Below are 22049 nucleotides of genomic sequence, written 5' to 3'. Positions count from 1 at the left end.
TTAAACATTCATTCATTCATTCGTCTAAAGCATTATGATATTCATATTATGATGGAGTGAATATTGTACAGGTACATGTAGCCCATTTTACAGAAGTGACTTGAATTTAGACAATATAAAGAACAATTGCATAGCAACAGATCTAAACTTTGCATGACCAACAAGTTTGGGGTTTTTTAATTATCAGTCGATGTGTTTTATTGATGTGTGCATTAAAATGGTGAAAAATATTAATAATATTATACATGTGTGTTATATGATACTTCTTTTGGGGGCTATCACTAAAACTAATGTTTTAGTTCATTTTGGGTTCATGGTGTTCAAACCAGCCGCAGTAGATTTGTTCCACCATTGCGTCCCCAACAAATCAGTATAAAAAAATCTGCAGTTCATAGTGGGTTAACTAAACTGGCAAAATATCAGGGGAACCGCAGTTTCTCTGGTGTTGTGGTTAACTCGCCGATATGAACTGCCAGCATACACAGCCGCAGCTGTAGCAAGCTAACTGTTTCGGGGGCACGCACAAATATTGAGCTAAAAAACTGAGTAACAGGAAAGCCGCAGTTTTCCTGCCATTTACACAAATTCGTACTTTGTGAATAATGAGCTCACATGCACGACCGCAGTGGTTTGGACCCAAACTTCTATTTTGCCCCCAAAAGCATATGCCAAAAATATTATATTTTAATAAATATTGTTTTCTTTAATAACTTGTTTGTGTTTTGTATAAATTGTGTAAGTGTGAATACAGCTTATGGTTTGTACCTGCCACATTACCATCCCCATACTTGTTCCATCCCAGAGTGCTATAATAGCTAAATTTAAGGGAGAAGCTAAGTCAACTACACTGGATTATCTACCTTTACCCAATAACACTTAACCATTACCTCCTGTCCTGGTAACCCAGATAGAAAGAAGTGTGTGTGCATACCCAGAATAGTGTGTCATATGATCTTAGGTGGATCTAAACATACAAATAGATTAAAATTAATTAATATAAAATAATTCCTTCTTAACTGAAAATGAAAAAATGGTGTCTATATAGCACACCCTCCAAAGTGAAGGTAAATACAATGAATTATATGTCTGTAAATAATTTGAAAACAAAACTAATAAGTAATTGCAATCAACAAAATATTAAGATAATTAAAACAAATTATAATTGTTGAAATTTATATCCAATAGCTGACTAACAAGAAAGTCTGATCAGTGCAACAAAAATGGATTAGTGAGGACCAAATAAATATATTAATATTAGTGTTAAGTAATTCAGGGCCATATATAGCTCTTCCTCAGAGAACTGGGGCGGGACATAGCCCAGTAGGATTAATCCCCATTGTTGGACCCATTGGGCTATTTCAATATCTGTGTGGTCCTTAACCATATGTCTGACGCCATATAACTGAAAATAAAATGTGTTGAGTACGTCGTTAAATAAACCATTTTCTTCCTTAGATAACTAAACATTTGGGAAAACTATTTATGGGTTATGCAAAACCAAGCTGAGGTAACCAATGTCTTTTTTGTATAACCCATGATAATTCCATGTAAATAATGTTCTATCTTTAATATTTGAACAAAACTATTGTTATGCAAAACTAGGCTTGATTGAGCAACATGCAAACAAAATATATTATACTCGCAATTTTCTGAGATCTGTTTTATGAAGTTAATTCCAGCTGGCACCTGCCATAATGCATTATTCCTAGTGGTTATATTTAGTGTACATATAAGAATTGTTGGCCCTTTTTGTGTGAATTTATCGATATATATATTGTATAAAATCACGTAGCGTTGTGAAGTGATTTTATACAAAATTTGTGACTGTTATAGACATTGATAAATTCACAACAAAATGACAAACAATTCTTATAATTACAAACAGTCCAACTTATTTAGTTAAAACTAGACGTAATTCATAAATCAGTTTCTAACATTCTTCCCATGACCGATTTTACGTGATGGCATCCCATTTGATGTAATGACATCATTTTGTGAAGTTTTTAGTTTAAAATCTCTTCACTATGCTATACAGTTTGTGACAGTTATACATTGATAAATTCATTAAAAAATTACAAACAATTCTTATATAATTACAAACACAGGAGCGTGTGATGGGGGTGGGTTTTGGTGGTCGAACCCTCATAAAGTTCCCTTGCTACAGTTTAGAAACCCCCAACCCAATGTCTTCTAAAATTTACGACAAATGCCTGAACATGCCATATTTGGTTAAAATAACACATAAATCAGCTTCTAACATGCTATCCATGACATGTTTTATGTAATGATGTCCCAGCTGGCATAATGATGTCATTTTCTGAGATTTATTGAAAGATAACATAAAGTTTTTCTTTGACATCGTCCAATCAGAATAGAGAAAACTGTATAACAACGGAAATTTTGTAATTATACCTGTACATGTATGTACATTAAATTAATTTGATTAATACTCATAAAGATTACACAAATCCCTGGATATAAGGAACGACTTTTCTTAACTCCGACTGTTTATTTTGAAGCCTGCAAATAGTGTGAGTGGTGGTTAGTATAAAGTAGACTTTTACGAGAATTTATATACATTTTTTTTAAAGTAGTTGCACTATTTTAGCTATGAACCAATTTGACTTTAATGGGCGAGTGAGCATATTGCCATATTAAGTATTTAAACAGTTATTACAAACCTATAGTTAATTGAGGCTTCGGTCGAAATGATAAATCAACATCTTGTGGGTAATCAGTATATCCAAAAGTATCCATTCAACACACTTAGAATTGAGAAAATTAATTACTAATTAGAACGAACTTGATCACACAGACATTTTATTTACACAAGACTGTACAACACACATTTCCATAGGACTATAATAATATACAGCTAGCCTGATTTTCTGATCAATACTGAAATATAATCTGGTAACTGTTGAATTCCAACCATGCATGGTGTCAAGCAAACACTAAACACCGGTGCCTCTATTGTACTGGGAAACAGACATGCAGTTACAATTATCTTTATTATAAGCTGGCAAATGCTAAAGATATTAATCTACTTATGTGAACCTTATCTTCATGGAGCCAGACCTCCAGCAATCAGTTGTCAATAAGAACAAAAAGAGCTTATCAACATGGTCGGTGCATACCGTAAACCATTTTATTTTTATAGCCAGATTTTCGTGCAGATTAAAGCATGTAACATTACAAACAGGTTGATATAAAGGCTTATATATTACACATCTACACTAGGGGTGGGACGTATATATTATGTAGCTTTGAGGTAGAGTGTTTGAGGTGTGATGGATCATAGGTTCAATTATGCTTGTTTGACCCATTAAAGGAATGGGATGATTCAGGTTTTTTTATTTTCAATTTGATTTTTGATATTTGATCCACAGTTCGATTTATTCACGATACTTTTCACAAGTACTTGAAGTAGTACAAGTACGCCAGCTATCATACATACATTTTTCAGAGCATCTGGAAAATGATTGTAAATATAAAATTATATCTTGACTAGAAAAACAAGCATTTTGAGAGTATTACTAAAGCATTACACGTCCCCTATCTGACCCAACAATTTTTCATATCTCCTAAATTCAAGGGTCAAACATCTGTGAAAAGTGGGTAAATTGCCATGAAAGTTAAACTTTATCTGTAACAGTACATGATAAAGCTATATACAAAATTTCAGTTGAATATCTCAAGGCCTTGTAGAAAAGAAGTCTGGAAAACCAATTTTCACATTGCCTAAGTTCAAGGGTCATAACTCCGTCAAAAATGGGTAAATTGCCCTGAAAGTCAAACTTGATATGTAACAGTACATGATAAGGCTATACACAAAATTTTAGGTTAATCTCAAGGCCTTCTGGAAACAGTCCAGGAAAAGTTTCATATCTCTTAGTTCAAGGGTCATAACTCTGTCAAAAATGGATAAATCACCATGAAAGTCAAACTTGATCTGTAACAGCACATAATAAAGCTACACAAAAAATTTCAGCTCAATATCTCAAAGCCTTCTGCAAAACACATCCAAAAAACAATGTGGGATAGACTGACGGACAGACAGATGGACGGAGATGAAACCTATATCCCCCTTCGGTTGGACCGGTAGGGGACTAAAAAGAACATTTTTACCACACCGTACTTCAAAAATCGAGATCAATTGCTGCTCACAAATTGGAAAATGGTGCATCAGACCATGGGCATAAAACCACAATTTTCATGAACCGCGATTAATAGTTTTATATAAAATGGATTTTTAACCACTACAAACACCATATTCATCAGAAAAACATTGAATTCGCCAAACGTTGATAATTTAATCAAAAAGAAAGTTAACAGTTCAAAAACACTGCTTTAGTGGAAAATATTTTACACCGTCTAGTAAATAGGGACAGCTGCTTTAATAGTTAAAAAAATCTAATTTTTTACCATAATATGCTATCAACATACAGCAGACATATTAGTAAAGTAATTTTTAAAAGTTAGTTTTTGTTTTGTTTAATGACACCACTAGAGCACATTGATCTATTAATCATTGGCTATTGGATGTAAAATATTTTGTAATCCTGATGTAAGTCTTAGATAAAAAACCCTCGACATTAGTAGCAAGGGATCTTTTATATGCACTTTCCCAGAGACCATGCAATTACATACCACAGCCTTTGATGTACTGATTGTGGTTCACTGGTTGGGACGGGGGAAAACACAATTAGAGAATGGGTCGACTGATGTGATTTGATCCTATGATGCATGCACCTCAAGCGATCGCTCTACCGACTGAGCTATGTAATTAAGACTGATGGCTACTTATCAGGGGCCTAATTCACAAAGGTCTCTTAGGCTCTGCTAGACAACAAAGCATCCTCTTTGCAAGTATTTTAGCATTGCACTGCTAGATCACAAAGTTGCGAGAGTTTAGTGAATTAGGCCCCAGATCAACACACACTATTCTGGATAAAAATTAGTAGAAACTGGGAGATAGCTATTAAATAAATGTAGCTTCAAAACTGTTCAATGCAAAGGTTTGATTGTGCATATAGTTAAACATTTTGTTTATACATGTATTTATTTCATTTATATGTACAAAAATTCACCTACGTTTATATATGGGGAAAACATTAACAGATTTACAGTATATATGCTGCTGATACATGCATACATGTATCTGCCATGGTATTAAATCTATTAGCTGTAGGATATGTGACAGTAATGGTCACAACTTAAAGGTGAGGTGACACAATGTAGCATTGTATGCCTTAAGCTAATTTTTTATTTAGCCAACTGAAGTGTAAAAAACAGAAAACACTAATTCCACCTGAGTCAGACTGAATTAAGAAACAAAAATATGGTAAGTCAGTTTTATTTATTAACACTGTTGTGAGGTATAGATACGGCAATTCCAACCTTCGGGACACAACGGTGATAGATTCTATTAATACATTTCCTGTATCATAATTTATTACCTCATGCATATTCTACATGACTTTCGAGTGGTTAATGTTATATCTCGTATCATTCCATTTGAGAAGATCATGCTTAATATTATTTACAACACCAGCAACCCATTATAAAGAGAAGTTTATTATTTAAAACATAAAATATATGGATCACATCTTACTACTAAAGCTTATTCAATAACGTTAGTCTCTTATGAAAGTTGGCCAACTAGACGATTGCGTTGTAATTTCCCAAACTCCTGACTTATGATGAGTGTACTCAGATTAACAACTAATGGGTTATACAACAAGAATAAAGTTTTAAGAGTGCTCAGACTAGCAACTGGCCAGTCGTAGAAGTCGTAACAGGCAGTTGGTACTTGGTAGTTTCAGCCTAGCATTAAGAAAACCAGTTGATTCTAATACATCTGTGTTTACAATGAAGTTAAAAGTTAGAAATTACTACAGTAACAATAAGAAGTCTTGTTGATCAAGACTAATGCTGAATTCAAATGTCTCCGAACACTCGTCAGTATGACTGTTTGTGTTCAGTGCGTTCATAACTTCTGGTACTGTAAAAATGCATTCTCTTTGCAAATAACTTTACAAAAACAAATGAAATTGACAAAAAATAATTTTAAAATAATGTTTTTAAAAAATACAAATTGTGGTCATGCTCCGGCAATTAAATTTAATTACTTCAGCAACTCAACTAATTACATACTAGTATCATATAATGTTCCGATTAGGTTGACGTAAAGAGGTTTTCAAAATACTGTCAACCCCAAATACTGCCCCCCCCCCCCCCCCTCCTTTTCGATGATACCCGATTTATATTATTTATTTTTATAAGTAGATCAAATATTTTTATTGTTGTATATAATGTTATATACAGTCGAACCTGGTCTAACGGTCACCTGCCCATAACGGCCACTATAAATCCCCACAATGCATTTCCTTCCTTATTTGACCTGTACATAATGGTCACCTGACCATAACTGCCAGTGTTCACTATTTTTCACCCAAAATCACAGGTTGAACCTGCTATAACGGTCACAAGATGATCGCCGTGAAGACGTGTTTTGGTTTATTTTTTCACCCTGGTTATGTCTTTACTTTTTCAATCATTTTAAACATTACAAATTAAATGTGTTTATATGGCCATGTCTGTAGCTTTGGGTTTATTTTTCGTTAAAGTAAAGTTCCATTGTAATTCTCTGATCGTAACTGAAAAACAAATGTGCATTCAGTAACTTCTGTGACACGCAGTTACTGGTGGTGTAATTTGATTGGTTCTCAGCATCCTCACTGAACAGCAGACGACTTCCCATTGGCTGTACATAACGTCATCTTATATATAGTCACTCTATTGAGTCTCAAAAAACAAAACAAATGAGGTGTTATGTTAGATGTCTAATTGTTTCTAGCCAGACATGATTGGTAAATAAACATGAATTGCTGACGGCAGCAGTCATTATAGATGCCCCGTGTTAGGATTATTTAATGACTCCCGATCTTATTCAGCTGTAATCAACGGTCAAACTCCACTGAAGGATTAGCAGTGCCATTAAACAAACAAATGAGCTAAACATGCCACATGGGTAATATCCTTCAATTAAACAAAATATCTTCTGCAAGTCAATGTTAGCGTTTGCAAAATATATTAACAAATACATTTGTATGCAAAATGCCAACGAAAAATAGTACCGTACTGCTTTAGCGTTAGAACAGAGAATCGACGTTATTAACAAATCTGAAAAAGGCAATTTAAGTGCGTGAAAGATTGCCGATCATTTTGGTGTAGGACGTTCTCAGATTAATTCTATTTTAAAAAGGAAAGCTGACGTTCTGGCCGAGTTTGACAATAATGTTTCAGCCGAAAGCGAAAGGCAGAAGAAAGCAACAAGCAATGATGACATAAACAAGCTAGTGTGGGAATGGTTTAAAAATGCGACATCTTTTTTTTAATGACATTTGCGATATGCTTTAATATATGGGTTCTAATTTTGAACCTGTATATAAGGGTCATCTGTCTATAATGGCCACTTTTGTCAGGTCCCTTGGGTGGCCGTTATATACAGGTTTGACTGTATATATATCCAAAGGTACTGTAAAGGTTACTCTAGCATCCTTTTCTCATTCGAGATGATAACTAAGTCACTATTTTCAAGTCAAAAGCTTGATGAGTCACAGTACTTACTGCATTGTGAATGTGGGTTTTTTAAGGCACTCATTTATTTTGGGTCAAGATTCAGTTATATAGAAGAATAAATCATCCAAGTATTTAAAATAAATAAAGTTTAAAGTTTAAGATTTAATAGATATTCCACCCCATTCCCCCCCCCCCCCCCCAAACCCAACATTCTTCTACCCAAAAATGTGTTAAAAGTCACAAAATGTCTAAACATTAATTGGCATATGTACGAGATTATGTTTATTTACAGGTATTATGTTTGTTTATAGGTCAGTTCTTATATAGTATATATATTTTAAATAGTTATTTATTTCAGGGCTTCTAGATTATGGTAGACCCACTTCCATGGCTAATGATATTCAATATTGGCCCAGTAAATAACTACTATCGCCTTGCCCGATGGCTAGTGAAAAACAAAAGTTGTCAAATGCTGCATTTAAATATGAATATGCTGGCCCCACCACCACCTCCTAATCTAAGGGTTTTTAAGCTCTATCTCCTTTAGGTGACATATCCCATTATTCCTGTTACTAAAATTATATTTACTTAAAGTAGGGCTAGTGAATTTTTAATCATGGCTAGTAAAAAGATTAAATCACTGATCCCATGCATGGCTAGTGGATTTTTATTAAAATTCTAGAAGCCCTTATTTGTGGTAATGGAAAAGTACCTAATTTCTCGCTCCAGCCAGTGCACCACAACTGGTATATCAACGTCTGTGGTATGTGCTATTCTGTCTGTGGAATGTTGCATATAAAAGAACCCTCGCTACTAATTACAAAAATGTAGCTGGTTTCCTTTCTTAGACTATATGTCAAAATTACCAAATGTTTGACATCCAATAATCAATGTGCTCTAGTAGTGTTCTTAAACAAAATAAACATTCACTTTTTGAAATGCAGGCCTACCGAATGACATTGTGTCCAAGTGTGAAATATACCGGGATTACACCAGTTTCCATGTGTTATCTTATATCGAACACATTATTTGTTGACAGCACAAAAATAATCCTTTGAAATGTACTCTTGTTACCAATAATGTATTTCACAAAGAAACACTACCGACAATTGTGTATTTAGTTAATTGGTCTCAACGCTGATTTGCCCTGACATGTGGTTACCATTTTGACGTGTGTATGCAGTCGCTGTCTGAAACTTCAATGGAAATCGAAAGAATGTGTTCACTACGTAACTACAGCTGTAGTTTCTCAACTTTTACACGAGTCTTGCTACGCAGATGCATGGCACACAAAAGGAGTACTTGCTTTGTTGGAAGGTACTGGTTACGGCTATCTATTGAATCATTTATCACCGACATTACATTTGAACACACAAACGTCAGTCACAAGACTGTTGACAGCAACAGTCTACATGTATTCAACCAATCAAAAGTTGTTTTCATTTGTGTTCACATCTTCTCATATATATAAATATTTTAACACAATAAGTTGACCAATGGCAGTGGACCCAATTATAATTAGAGTTGCATGAAAGATTTACTTTGTAACCAGATGTCAAAAGTGACTATTTGTATATTTTACAAATTATTATTTAAAAAATTAGAAACAAAAACATTTAAAATCCCAGGACTTTGCAAGAGGTTAATTATTTTTTTAATAAGTTTATAAAACACTTTCCAGGGTGAATTGTTTTAAAAACACTTTTCAGGATTTTCTAGGATGCGTGTAAATCCTGATAGGTATTATTTACCCTTTGAATAAAAAAAAGTATTGGTATTGGTAATACAGTAGAATCTCATTGGCCCGAACACTGTCGGCGCATCAAAGTCTGTTCGACCCATCGGGTAGTTCGAACCATGCATTTGGCCGTTGTCGGGTGCTTCTGCAACAAAAACCAATCGGACAACCTCGCATATTTCCATAAAACCGGCTTGGGCGAGATGGTCCGATTGACTAATGAGTAACGAAGTCGCCATCAAATGTAAGATCAGATATATATTTGTAACAATTAGTTATCACCGTTAAATAAACAAATAACAAACACACTGGTAGTCTGTATTTATAAATATTTATTAATTTTGAAAGTCCTTCTTTATTATGCTGTTGCAGAATCTTTTACGGCATATTGCACAGGTGGAGCCCCTTTACCTGTAATTGTTGCAATCACTACATTTCATTGATCTATCCCGTACGTCAAGTTAAAAACTAAATATGCGGACACTCATGCAGAGAGTAGCGATTAAATGATTAAAGTAAACTTGCGTGGTATGCCGAGGCTCACCGGTTGATTGGTATTACATACAAGGTTCATTCATCTAACAATTACCGCATTACAATCGTCTGTACATGAAAGATAATTACTGAGAGGTGCTAAATATAAATAAACAACACGATAAGCTGGCATATGATCTAGTATTAATTGATTTCCCGTAAAGATTTAATTCCGAATTTATAATAACTTACTTTGTGACCGACGTGAAAGGGTTGATGAAAAATTCCTACATAATTTTTTTTTTTATATTTCTTCAAATAGACTTAGCCTTTCGAGCTAAATATGTTTAATTTTACAGTTCGGACCAATAAACTGGTTCAAGAGAAAGGTTCTGTTCGATCCCAGGGGTATTCGACCAATCAGCACCAAAATAAAAGGGTTTAACAAGAGAGAAAAATCGGGACTTTGCTCTTGGTTCGAGAATACTGGTATGTTCGACTGTTGGGCGTTCGAGCCAATGAGATTCAACTGTACTTTCTAACTTATTAAGTCTTTTTGGGAGGTCACCTGACATATTAATACACTTACCTGTAAAGTAGCCATAGTGTTGGAGATGCTTTTTCATAAAACTCTCATAAGGATTCTAAACAAAAAGAGATAATAAAAAGAAAATGTCAATACATTTATGACTCAATCTGTGTTTTTTGTTTTAAATAAAAATTATATAATAATTTAATTTTTTTTAAACCTCACAATAATATCATCACATGGGCACACACACAAACATACATATAAAATTATGAATCCAAATGTTTAGTAACTTCTGTCACATCAAGTTACATATAATAATATACAAATTTGTACCATGACTTATCTGTCCCTTAAAGAAATACAAATTACAAATTTTCTTAACATATTGAAATTCAAATTTGCTTGATATACTTTTTATCATTTCATGGAATTGAGCATTTGTATTCGTACACAATAAATATAACATATCCAACAGTATTTTTGAATGTAAACTGTGTTAGATTGGCTCAATATAGAACTCAATATAGAATTATTTTCACAGGGGGCCAAATTAAAGGGTTTTTTTTTTGGTCTAATGACACTAGTAGAGCACATTGATTTATTAATCATCGACCACTGGAGTTCAAACATTTGGTAATTTTGACAAATAGCTTTCGAGAGGAAAACCGCTACATTTTTTTCATTAGTAGTAAGGGGTCTTTTATGCACCATTCCACAGACAGAATAACACATGTCATGGCCTTTGATATACCAGTTGTGGTGCACTGGATAAAACAAGAAATAGCCCAATGGGCCCACCGACAGGGATTGATCCTAGACAAACCATGCATCAAGCGAATGCTTTAACACTAATGCTATAATTCTGTGAAAAATTGGTAAATTGCCAAGAAAGTCAAACTTGATCCGTAATAATACACCATAAAGCTATACACAAAGGGTAGAAACTTAGCATTTTTTTCTAACCAGCCCATTGTTTTGTTTTTTTAACAGACACTTTAATGATTTTAGCAGGCCCAACCAAAATGTAACAGGCTCAGATATCAAAACAGCAAAATATTACAAGGTATACTTGTATACAGACCTGCAAACATTCCTAAGCTTCATCTCTGATTTTATAATTTTCAAATAAAAAAATATATAGCAGCTCAAGATTGAAAAAAGAAAGAAATGTTTTATTTAACGACGCACTCAACACATTTTATTTACGGTTATATGGCGTCAGACATATGGTTAAGGACCACACAGATTTGGAGAGGAAACCCGCTGTCGCCACATAGGCTACTCTTTTACGACAGGCAGCAAGGGATCTTTTATTTGCGCTTCCCACAGGCAGGATAGCACAAACCATGGCCTTTGTTAAACCAGTTATGGATCACTGGTCGGTGCAAGTGGTTTACACCTACCCATTGAGCCTTGCGGAGCACTCACTCAGGGTTTGGAGTGGGTATCTGAATTAAAAATCCCATGCCTCGACTGGGATCCGAACCCAGTACCTACCAGCCTGTAGACCGATGGCCTGCCACGACGCCACCAAGGCTGGTCAGAGCTCAAGATTGTGTGTAATGTTTATTTCAAAAAGCCATGATGGAATGCAGTCATGCATGTTCATCTATAATAGCCTGCCCAGTCTGTACATAATTTCTATGTGGTTTGACATAAAAACAAAGAAAACATATTTTGAGAATAAAAAATACAAAAACCACCCCAAAACATTGTTAATGGAGGATATGGGATAGACTATAAATGACAAGCCTTTGAATGACTGGTTGTTGACTTTTTACTGTGTGGTTGTGAATACTTCTGTAAGCAGGGTTTTTTGTTGTGTGCTGTTACATTTCTCTCCAATTTAAAAAGAATGTCTACTTCCGTTAAAATTAAATAATCAGAGGAGATATTTTTTTATGGAATACAGAAGTTTATTTATTTCAAACAGATTTCTCTAAAATGCTCAAATGTTGTTATTACCATGGCAATTGACAACACAATGATATAAAGCCTAAACATGGGTGCAAAAAAGTAACTGATTGACCTTAATTACAAACTAACCATAACCCCGATTTGAATCTAGTTCAGCAGCCCCTATAATCGGCAATACCGTGGAGATTGCCACAGAGTTTTTCTTTCTCAGCAGCATTTTTTTTGCTGTGGACTATTTTAGATTTAGAAGAGAGAGAAACAGTTTATACATTGTTGAACTGTGGCTCTGGTGCACTACAGGTGTTTTATTTTGAGTAAAATGTTCAACATTTCAACCTACAAGTCACTTGAAGTGTCATGATCGGCCTGGTAATGAGATATTTGTAGATATAAATATATATAGAGATCGTTCCAATGGTTTAATAAAAAATGTTCTCTGTTATTTATATTGACAAAATATACTACTCCTTTCTGGTGCTGAGTAGCCTAATAAAAAAAACCCACACGTTTTACTTGGATTTGAAAGTGGGTGCCTTTGGACTTGGTGACAAATTTCCTAACAGAAATTATGTTATTAAAACAAATTATTTTAATTCTATATCACATTAAATATATTCTGACACATTGATGTAATATAATTAAAAGATAAAGACTGAACTGGCATGTGACTGCAGACTGACTATGATGCAGGGCATAAAATTAGATTTTTTCAGACAAACGATATGTCGTTCGTGTGGTTTTAATGTTTGCATGAACAATTTTCTCCAGTGGTTCAGATACAAATGAAAAGGTTAACCGGCAACGGTAATCAAATGAGAATAATAGTCTGAACGAAAGGGGAATTTCCCCGGAAGCTTTGAGCTTCCGGGTCTGAACGGAAAGACCTGAAGTTCTGTGAATCCTCGATCGATCCAATCGATGCTGCAACTCAGTTTTTCATGTTCTAATTTCCACTTCGTTATTTTAAAGTCCCTTATTAAACGTACTATTTTCTTCACTGTGTATGTCATATTTTAATAAATTGATTTAGCAAGGGTTGTACTTGTTTTCATTACAATACATGTTTTAGAATTAATGCGAGTGCGAATAAGTTTTACATGCTCATATACCACTAGAATTTCGAGCATGTCCATCCCGGGGCCTGTCTCTGGATAGCCAAGGGCTTGCCCCGGGACAGAAAAAAATTAAGCGGTGAATTTTGAAATTTACATCCAAAAATTAAATAGTGGGCCTTAAAATTTTTGATGCGCATCTCTAATATAATTAATAAAGAAAATTCTACTCATTAAATTTGGTCGTTAGATTAGATCGGGTGGTCAAAAAGAAATTAGATAATATCGGTGGCCTGACTCGGGATGGGATGGGGTGGGGGGGGGGGGGGGGGGGGGGGGGGGTAGAGTTGAAAATGGGCAGAATTTTGAAAATAGCAGTTAGTAAAAAAAGTTAATAGAATTTAAAAAAAAAAAAAAAAAAAAAAAAGTTACAAGCCAAAAATAAAAAGAATTGACTGCTCGGTCGAATATTTATATAATTTGGAGCATTTTAGAAGGACAGTCCAAAAATAAATAAGAGAAAGAAGAGAGGATCGGACTATTTAATAATATTATTGAAAAAGAAAGTAATTTCGACATCAACTTTTGAACGAAGGTCTAAAAGTTTAAAGTCCGATCTATATGTCCATGTGAGTGGCCTCGTTAAGGCCGTTAGGGTGCACAGCTTGTAGGGACGAGATGGGTTGCATCCCGTCAAGAAAACCCCTAGATTGACAGTCAATAGACGTTGAAGGTGTAGTGCTGTGCTGAAATACAGATCTTGAGAAGCCGGATCCGTCTGAACGAGAGAGATAATCAGACTAAGGTATAGTCCAGTCGTCATGGGTTGGTATAGTGGTGCGGACGGGCCCGACTCCGGAGGATACGAGATGGTATCACAGAATTAATGTATATATTTAACCTTCTGACTACTGCAGGCGAGATATCTCGCCCGACGTCACGTCAGTCGATATACTGTACACTGTATACAGTGCATTCCCCAATTCATATTTCCCGCTGTTTTGCACACGACACTCACCGGAAACGGAAATATAATTTTAAAAAAAAGCATTTTTTTCAAAATGGTGGTTTTTGTTTTGATTTTGTCAACTGGTTTTCGGCAAGTATTTTTGCTTGACAACAATGGCGGCATGTCGCGGTAATTTTCAGGGATCGATAGCTGATTGTAACAGCTAATTTGATAATAAATTTGATAGTTTTACCAACAACGAAAATTACCAAATATTGCAATATGAATCGTAGTTCGGGTTTAAAAAAAAATTCTGGTCAGAAAACCACTGTTATCGGGAATAATGGACATAAATACTGGACAGCTGGCCACAAATGCACATAAGTAAACGCAACTTTTTTGATTTTTTGCCTAATTTTAATCACCATTAGCCGATCTAAAATAATAAAAATTACAAAAAAAAAGACACGAAAATAATACTTACCGATTCATATATGAACTTTATTTCATGTATTTATGGAACATTTAAGTGAATATATGTGAGTAAAAATTATAAACTTGTACCCACTCAACGTGGTTTTTGTTAAAAATTAATCCAGTAGTCTAAAGGTTAAACGTAACCACACAGGTGTCAAAAAGTAAATAAATGTACAGAACTTCACATACATGTTTTTTGCTTCCTATTTATTGCACGAGTTTATTGTGCGCAAGAATATTTACCATGAGACCACGTAGCGGTCGAGTGGTATGTTCTTGCTTACAATAAATGTGTGCAATAAATAGGAAGTGAAAATAACGTATGTGAGGTTCTGTATTTATTACATACTTTACATACGTCAGCATTCTCATTTGCATTAACTGTGAAATCGTCGGAAAACCACCATTTTTTTTTTTTCATTAACGGTGTCCTTTTTGTGTTTTTTCGCATTAGGTCCTGACATTTTACAACTCTATAACTAAATGCCGGGCTAAGGTGATGTCACGTTTAATAAATACTCATAAACCGCTTTAATTTTCAAACCGCGTATTGTTTTCTGCACATAGCGAAATGATCAAAGGGAACGTGTGACTATGTTACTAAATGTTATTGACACTTCTAATGACAGTGCCGACTTTGTAATTGACCATGATGTTGAGTTCAAATGGATACATAGTTTTTTTCTCACACCTGCAATGCTAGGCCCGTTCTCTTATTATTTTATTCCAAAAATAGTTATATTAGCCAAAACATGTCCGTTTACATTTTCTGACGAGCGATTATAGTTTTTGCACGAACGATCCGTCATTCGTGTCGATATTGGTTTTACATAACCAACAGACGAACGACAAAATCGTGCAACCCATCAAAAAACCCCAACAACAACCCAACAAAACAACCCTAATGTAAAATTAATTTTAAAATATACATGCTTTACATTCGGTAAATTCGAATTACTGAGTTGAAAGTAAATCAGTGTATGTTTGTTTCAGGTGCCTGTCAACCGATCACATGTACTAGAAATCTGACTCTACCAAGGTCAATGTCCCTGGCTTTAAATCATGTGGCAGTATCGTGAAAAAGAAATGTGCGAATACATCGCTATGCTATTAACAAAAACAATATCTGCTTTACTAAATTAGTTTTTTGTTGGTGTACGTGTTTACTGTGATAAAAACATGTATAAACATTATACGCACCTATTATTTTTTTCTGTACGTGATCAAAACAACAGTGTAAAATAAATTTCGAAAAACATTACCTACATTATATTATTTATTTCAACTTATTTTTGTGCTTATATCCAATTAAGGTTCAAGCATGCTGTTCTGGGCACACACCTCAGCTGTCTGTCCAAGACAGCGGGTTAGTTGTTAATTGTTAGTGAGAAAGAAGAGGGTGTAGTGGCTTTACACCAACCCATTGAGTCATTAAAATTCGCTCTGGGTAGGAGCCGCCAGCCTTATGTTCGATGGATTAACCACGACGCCATCCAGGCCGGTTGCACTGTATGAAATTAAACAAAACAAAACTGATGAGATCTTAATAATAAGTGAATTCCTAGCTGATTTGACTCAGTGTAAAGATAACCAACCAATCGTGTTTCAATTTATAAAAAGTATTCTAAGACGTTCATTGTGAACAGAATTGAATGCTTTGTGGCATTGTGGATTGAATTCAATAAAAAAAAATACAAGCGTGATTTGTTCAATTTAGGAGCGCATTATTTCGCACCCGTCAAATTGGGTTGTCGGGGGTTGACAGGCGTGATAGCGCTCGCGCCGTCAAAAAACTAAAGTCTGTATTTGGCAACACAACTATATTTAGTATTAATTTTAACTGGTAATTCCTAATTGTGTTTTTAATGAAAACAACTTACCAAACCAAGATCATCATCTTCGGTTGACCACATTGTGCATACACTCTGACTTTAATACACTGTACTTTCAAAACATTAAATTCTGAAGGCATTTTTCTGTATCCAGGTCCATGCTTGGCATCTGGTTATGACCTGCTGACATTAATATGTTATTCAGTCATGCTACGACAGTGGGGGGAAGTAAATAAACAAAATAAAATCCTGAACAGGTGTCTTTTGATGTCCTTATACTTTATAGACATTAAAATACAAATAAAATCTTATAACTCAAACTAAAAATAAAATAAAACATATATTTGGACAGTAACTTAAAATGTATTTCATTTTGGTATTGATTTTCTTTCATATTAAGAACTTTTAAAAACTTATTTGCTAATTTCACATTTGTTTACAAGTGAATCTTCGTCTCTTTTCACAAAAGCCTAACAACTCAAAAAGACGCCATAGCTGAGTTCGCATTAGTAAATAGATCATCTCTATATTTAGAAAAACTTACGGTTAATAATTATATGTGAAATAAAATATTCCTTAATTGCACAAATCTACTCATATTATGTTGCAGACATATTTAAAAGACATGAATGAGATACATGTTAGTATAATTGAACGTTCAGAGATACTGCGTAGTGATATTGACGATGTTGCTACTCTGCGTTATCACACTTTATATACCCGTTGTTATTTCTTGAATAATATATTATTTCATTATGCATTAATTATAAATTAAATATTCTTAAATATAAAATTTCTATTTGTGTTAAAACTTATATGACATTTTTTTACTGCATTTCTACACCTCAAGTTACTTCCCTTTCTTCACTTCCTTTTCGGTCCACCATAACAAAAGGTGGTCATTATGGTGGGTTACATTTTAATCCAGATATTATCATGTCATCCGAGCTTTCTGTGTAAAAAATTATAGCTATAGCCTTAGTTGATTTATTAAACTTCATTGAACTTAATTTATAATTTTAGTAGTGTATAAGATAAACGTGGAAAACGGTATTTTTTTTCTATTAATTTAAAAAAAAAAAAAAAAATGGATGGAGGCAAATTATTTTAGGTACATTATCAGTCGAACCCTGTTTTAAGTGTTTAGTGTACTTAACACCACATTTATGTCTTCATAACTCGATATACGGTAGCTGGATCTTGTTTGTTTTTCAGTGGTAAAGCGCACTCCTGATGCGTGGTCGGTCAATGATCAGCCCATGTTGGTGGTCCCATTGTAGCTTGAATGGACATAGAAAGTGTGGTACTAACTAGTTTTACGTCCAGATATGGGAATGGGAAATTGTTTAACATGCACATTCAGAGCAAGCTGTTGTAGTGCACGCCTGTCCTAGGCATAAGTACCGGCCTCAGCCGGTTCTTCCGTCAAGGACAGGAAACATTGCATACCCTATAGGCCTATATAGCTGGTATTCAAAACTTGTGGCACCATGTTTCTTTACCGAAATAGTACAATGAATGGATACACAAACCAAAAATGTATAACCTGCCGTGCTCGCTAAATCTCGATTGAAGTACTTGCATTTGCTAAATAGTGTAGCAACTCGCCCTGCACATTAAGAAAGGTATTGACTTATTGTGTGCCTTGCATTAGGCCCACTGGACTGTTTCTCGTTGCAGCCAATGCATCACGACTGGTATATCAAAGGCCAGGGTATGTGCTATCCTGTCTGTGGGATGGTGCATATAAAAGATCCCTTGCTACTAATGGAAAAATGTAGGTTTCCTGTGTTGGGATGGCCGTATGTTTGACATCCAATAACCGATGATTAATAAATCAATGTGCTCTGGTGGTGTTGTTAAACAAAACAAAAAACCTTTTGTTTGGTGTTCTACACAGGATAATTCAGTGTACTGACAGCAGTCAGTGTTCGAGATTAACGGTACCCTGATATCCTGGGGATACCAGAAATTAATTTTGGATACCAGACTTCAATAACCCAGTATCCCACCCAGTGTTCGAGATTAATTTTTTTGGCTAGTATCCCAGTTGGATACTAACATTTCAAAATCTGGTATCCCACCTGAGAATTTAGTATGATATGGCATCCCGGCTAATCTCGAACACTGCCACTGGGATACCATATAATGTTGTAATTAAAGTCGTCATTTACTGGTAAAGTTAAGTAACAGTAAAGTTGAGAAACCAAGTTTGTTACGATGTTATTTATAAATTTCATTTAAGTGGGATACCAGATTTTGAAATGTTAGTATCCAACTGGGATACTGCCCAAAATTTAAAATCTCGAACACTGGCAGTGTAGTAGCAGGATTGCACAGGTTCTATCAGTCTTTAGAACAGTTGTGACCCAATTAGGTTACATTGTATTTTCACCATGTTGTCAAGTCTTGGATTATACTGATATATATATTCAGGCTTAGGGTTAGTGATAGTATTGGCATACTGGAATGTTTGGAACTGGGTTTTTTTGACAATTACATTTTAATTCATTAAGTATTGCCATTACTTTTAATGGTGAATCATATTAGTTGTTTGAAAAGCCAGAGAAATGTTTTTATCAGGCATGTTTTAGAGACTGCTACACAATTTTAAAACATTAAACAGTAGTTGCTGATTATTTGACTAGAAATATTGTTAATCAAGATTTTAAAAACGGTTCCCTGAAAGTGATCTTGGCCTATTAGATTTACTTTTATTTGTAGTGAATTTTATGGTTAGCCATATGAATTTTGGTACATTTTTACTTTCAGTAAAGTTTTAGAACAAAAATATATACATAAGTCAAATATACATTATAAAATTATTGTTTGGTTGAGCCAATACTGTGAGTTTAATATCGCGCAAATGGAATGTGACTAATTGGTCACAACTTGTTAAATACACAGAAGTTAATTGGACATGTATCATTAGTGTTCTCGCTGCTTACCTTTCACTTTCGCACCCCTATTTATTTTCACACTTCCTACTATTTTGTACAGCACCCAGCAAGTGATCAGAACAGTCATTCTGTCTTTTGTGTCCACCAACTATTGTCTGATATTTTCCTCAATTTATTTAATTGGTTGTAACTGATGGTTTTACTTACTGTTGTTGGTTTCATTTTAAGGGGGATATCACCATTGTACCAGATACTAAGGGGCAAAATAAGGGATAGGTCTTTCCACAGTCTACAAACTGATATACGACAACCAAACTTTCCTCTCTTCCCCCCCCCCCCCCCCCCCCCCCCCCCCCCCCCCCACCCCCCCCCCCCCCCCCCCCCCCCCCCCCCCCCCCCCCCCCCCCCTTTTTGGAAGGAAAGGGTGTCGTGTGGCTGCCCTCCTTTAATTTTCAACCAGCAAGAACATTATATTGGACTATGGTAATGGAGGTAGAGGTCTTAGTGACCAGTAGAACATTGCCAGAGATGTGATGGGTTGAAGGATGAATTGCCCTTAGTAGAAATGGGGTTTTTACAGGCCTGGCAGGTTGCAAATTTGATAGGATTCTGTGCTTCTGCAAAATCTCGGATTTGGCGTCAATGAAATCCCCAAATATATTGCATCATTTTAAGAGTATGGTAGAATCCTTTAAAAAATGTCAGAATTCAGTGCCTGTCATGGTATGTGTTTCGTGTACATACCATGGGCTTTGATGTACCAAATGAAGACACGATTAAGGAGTGTTGGTATACTACTTTGAGATGGGGAATGTACTGTAGATGATGAAATGTCAAGCAAACATCTAAATAATTTTTGTTGTTGTTTCAGGGTGCACACAAATCTTTCCGTGTTAAAATGAAACTGGCAAAGAAAATGAAACAAAACAGGCCAATCCCACAGTGGGTCAGAATGAAAACCGGCAACACAATCAGGTAATAAACAATTTTCTAGAGACTTTTTTTACAACCACAAGTCGTATTACCAAATGTTTGACATCCATTATCTGATGATTAATAATTTTGCTCTAGTGATGTCATTTAACAAAACAAACTTTAGTATAGTGATTTGTTGAGCTTTATTTAATGGTCATAACTATGAAATGTATAATATCAAAAATATTGTATCGATGATTGCTTGCATCAATTGGTACTCGAAATGGTGCACATTTGTCGTCTTGTCCAGTTTCTCAGGAATAAAAAAAAAATTTAAGATAGTGATTGATTACTGCCCTGTTAGATTATGGGGAGCCATTTAAGATCTTACGATATTGATACCAAATTGAAAAGCTAAAAGTTACTTTCTTTAACAATCTAATTAAAATTAGCTCCACTATTGCATGTGGATCTAACAGCAGCCAGTTGGAGCTCATGTCCACCAATCAAAACCTTACTTGCAGAATCATGCCAGTGATTTAAAAATAATTTGAAAACATTCCTAATTATCCTGAGGGTATACATGTTTTGTGTGAATTACGAATGCCTTAAAACATGTTTTATTTTATAAAATAAATAATTTGTAATATAAAACTGAAGACTGATTTAGTTTTTAGTTTTTTTAATAAATAAATAATTTTTAATGTAAAATTGAAGACTGATCACCCATCCCGTATGTATTGGTATGGTTTGCTGTACTGCGGCCACTAAAATAAATTCGCCCGATATTTTTAGAATTTGTGTGCTCCCAAATGTTATAAAAGACGAAATGTGATAAGTCAGTATTTAAATTATTATTTACAGACGAAATGTTACTTGGACATTGGAGACTACGCAGTGTTGTTAGCAATCGGATTAAAATTAGTTCTACTGGTCTAAATAAGGCATTCGTAATTCACATGAAACACGTTGTATACCCTCAGGATAATTCAGAATGTTTTCAAATTATTTTTAAATCACTGGCATGATTCTGCAAGTCAAGTTTTGATTGGTGGACGTGAGCTCCAACTGGCTGCTGTTAGATCCACATGTAATAGTGGAGCTAATTTTAATTAGATTGTTTCCTTAAACTTGTCTGATAGTGGTAATGGGAGAGCAAGAGTGATAGCCAAGGTCTGAAATTGATTTTTATTTTTCCAGGTACAATGCCAAGAGGCGTCACTGGAGGAGAACGAAGCTGAAGATGTAAATTATTGTACAAGTCATTCACATCACCTTTATTTACAAGGCAATTGTGGACAAGCTGACGTGTTAATAAATGTTGCTCCTCTAAAAGTTTTTCTTTTTTTTCTTGTAGGTTTTCTTTTTGAATAAAAATAAGATCTGACAATCTGATAAATGTAACATTATTTGCAATGATGTACATTTGATGCCAAGCTCATTAATGTAGGTCTTTTAGAATTGACCAGTGGGGTGTGTTGGGATAGTGGAGTAATTAGCACTTGCTTGAGATCGACAATTTTATTTGGCAGTTTCCAGGTATATTTTACAGAATCGTGAAATATCCTATGCATTGCCAAATTCAGGGGTGGGAAATTCTCCTCGGATCAGTGGTTTTCCTGTCATGGAATATTGCGTTTCCTTGCATTTTAATCGCCCTTTCCTCCAAAATATGTAAG

General features: G+C 34.8%; 1 protein-coding gene and 1 long non-coding RNA gene across 2 annotated transcripts in view; one reads left to right on the top strand and one right to left on the bottom strand.

Annotated features, from left to right (window-relative positions):
• LOC121382364 (cytosolic carboxypeptidase 2-like) overlaps window positions 1-17002 on the bottom strand; it is a 121191-nt gene extending 104189 nt beyond the window's left edge. Inside the window, exons 1-2 of the mRNA XM_041511951.1 lie at window positions 16604-17002; window positions 10386-10440 (exon numbers count right to left, since the gene is read on the bottom strand). Coding sequence (XP_041367885.1) covers window positions 10386-10440; window positions 16604-16636 — 88 coding nt within the window. The 5' untranslated portion in view covers window positions 16637-17002. The remainder of the gene's footprint in view (window positions 1-10385; window positions 10441-16603) is intronic.
• A 466-nt stretch (window positions 17003-17468) lies between these two features.
• Window positions 17469-21602, top strand: LOC121382365. The gene is made up of 3 exons (XR_005959157.1): window positions 17469-17666; window positions 20327-20430; window positions 21571-21602. It is a non-coding gene; the product is annotated as an uncharacterized LOC121382365 (long non-coding RNA).
• The last annotated feature ends 447 nt before the right edge of the window (window positions 21603-22049 follow it).

The sequence above is a fragment of the Gigantopelta aegis genome, chromosome 9 (genome assembly GCF_016097555.1).
Source record: "Gigantopelta aegis isolate Gae_Host chromosome 9, Gae_host_genome, whole genome shotgun sequence".
NCBI lineage: Eukaryota > Metazoa > Mollusca > Gastropoda > Neomphalida > Peltospiridae > Gigantopelta > Gigantopelta aegis.
This window is presented reverse-complemented; position numbering and strand designations above follow the sequence as displayed.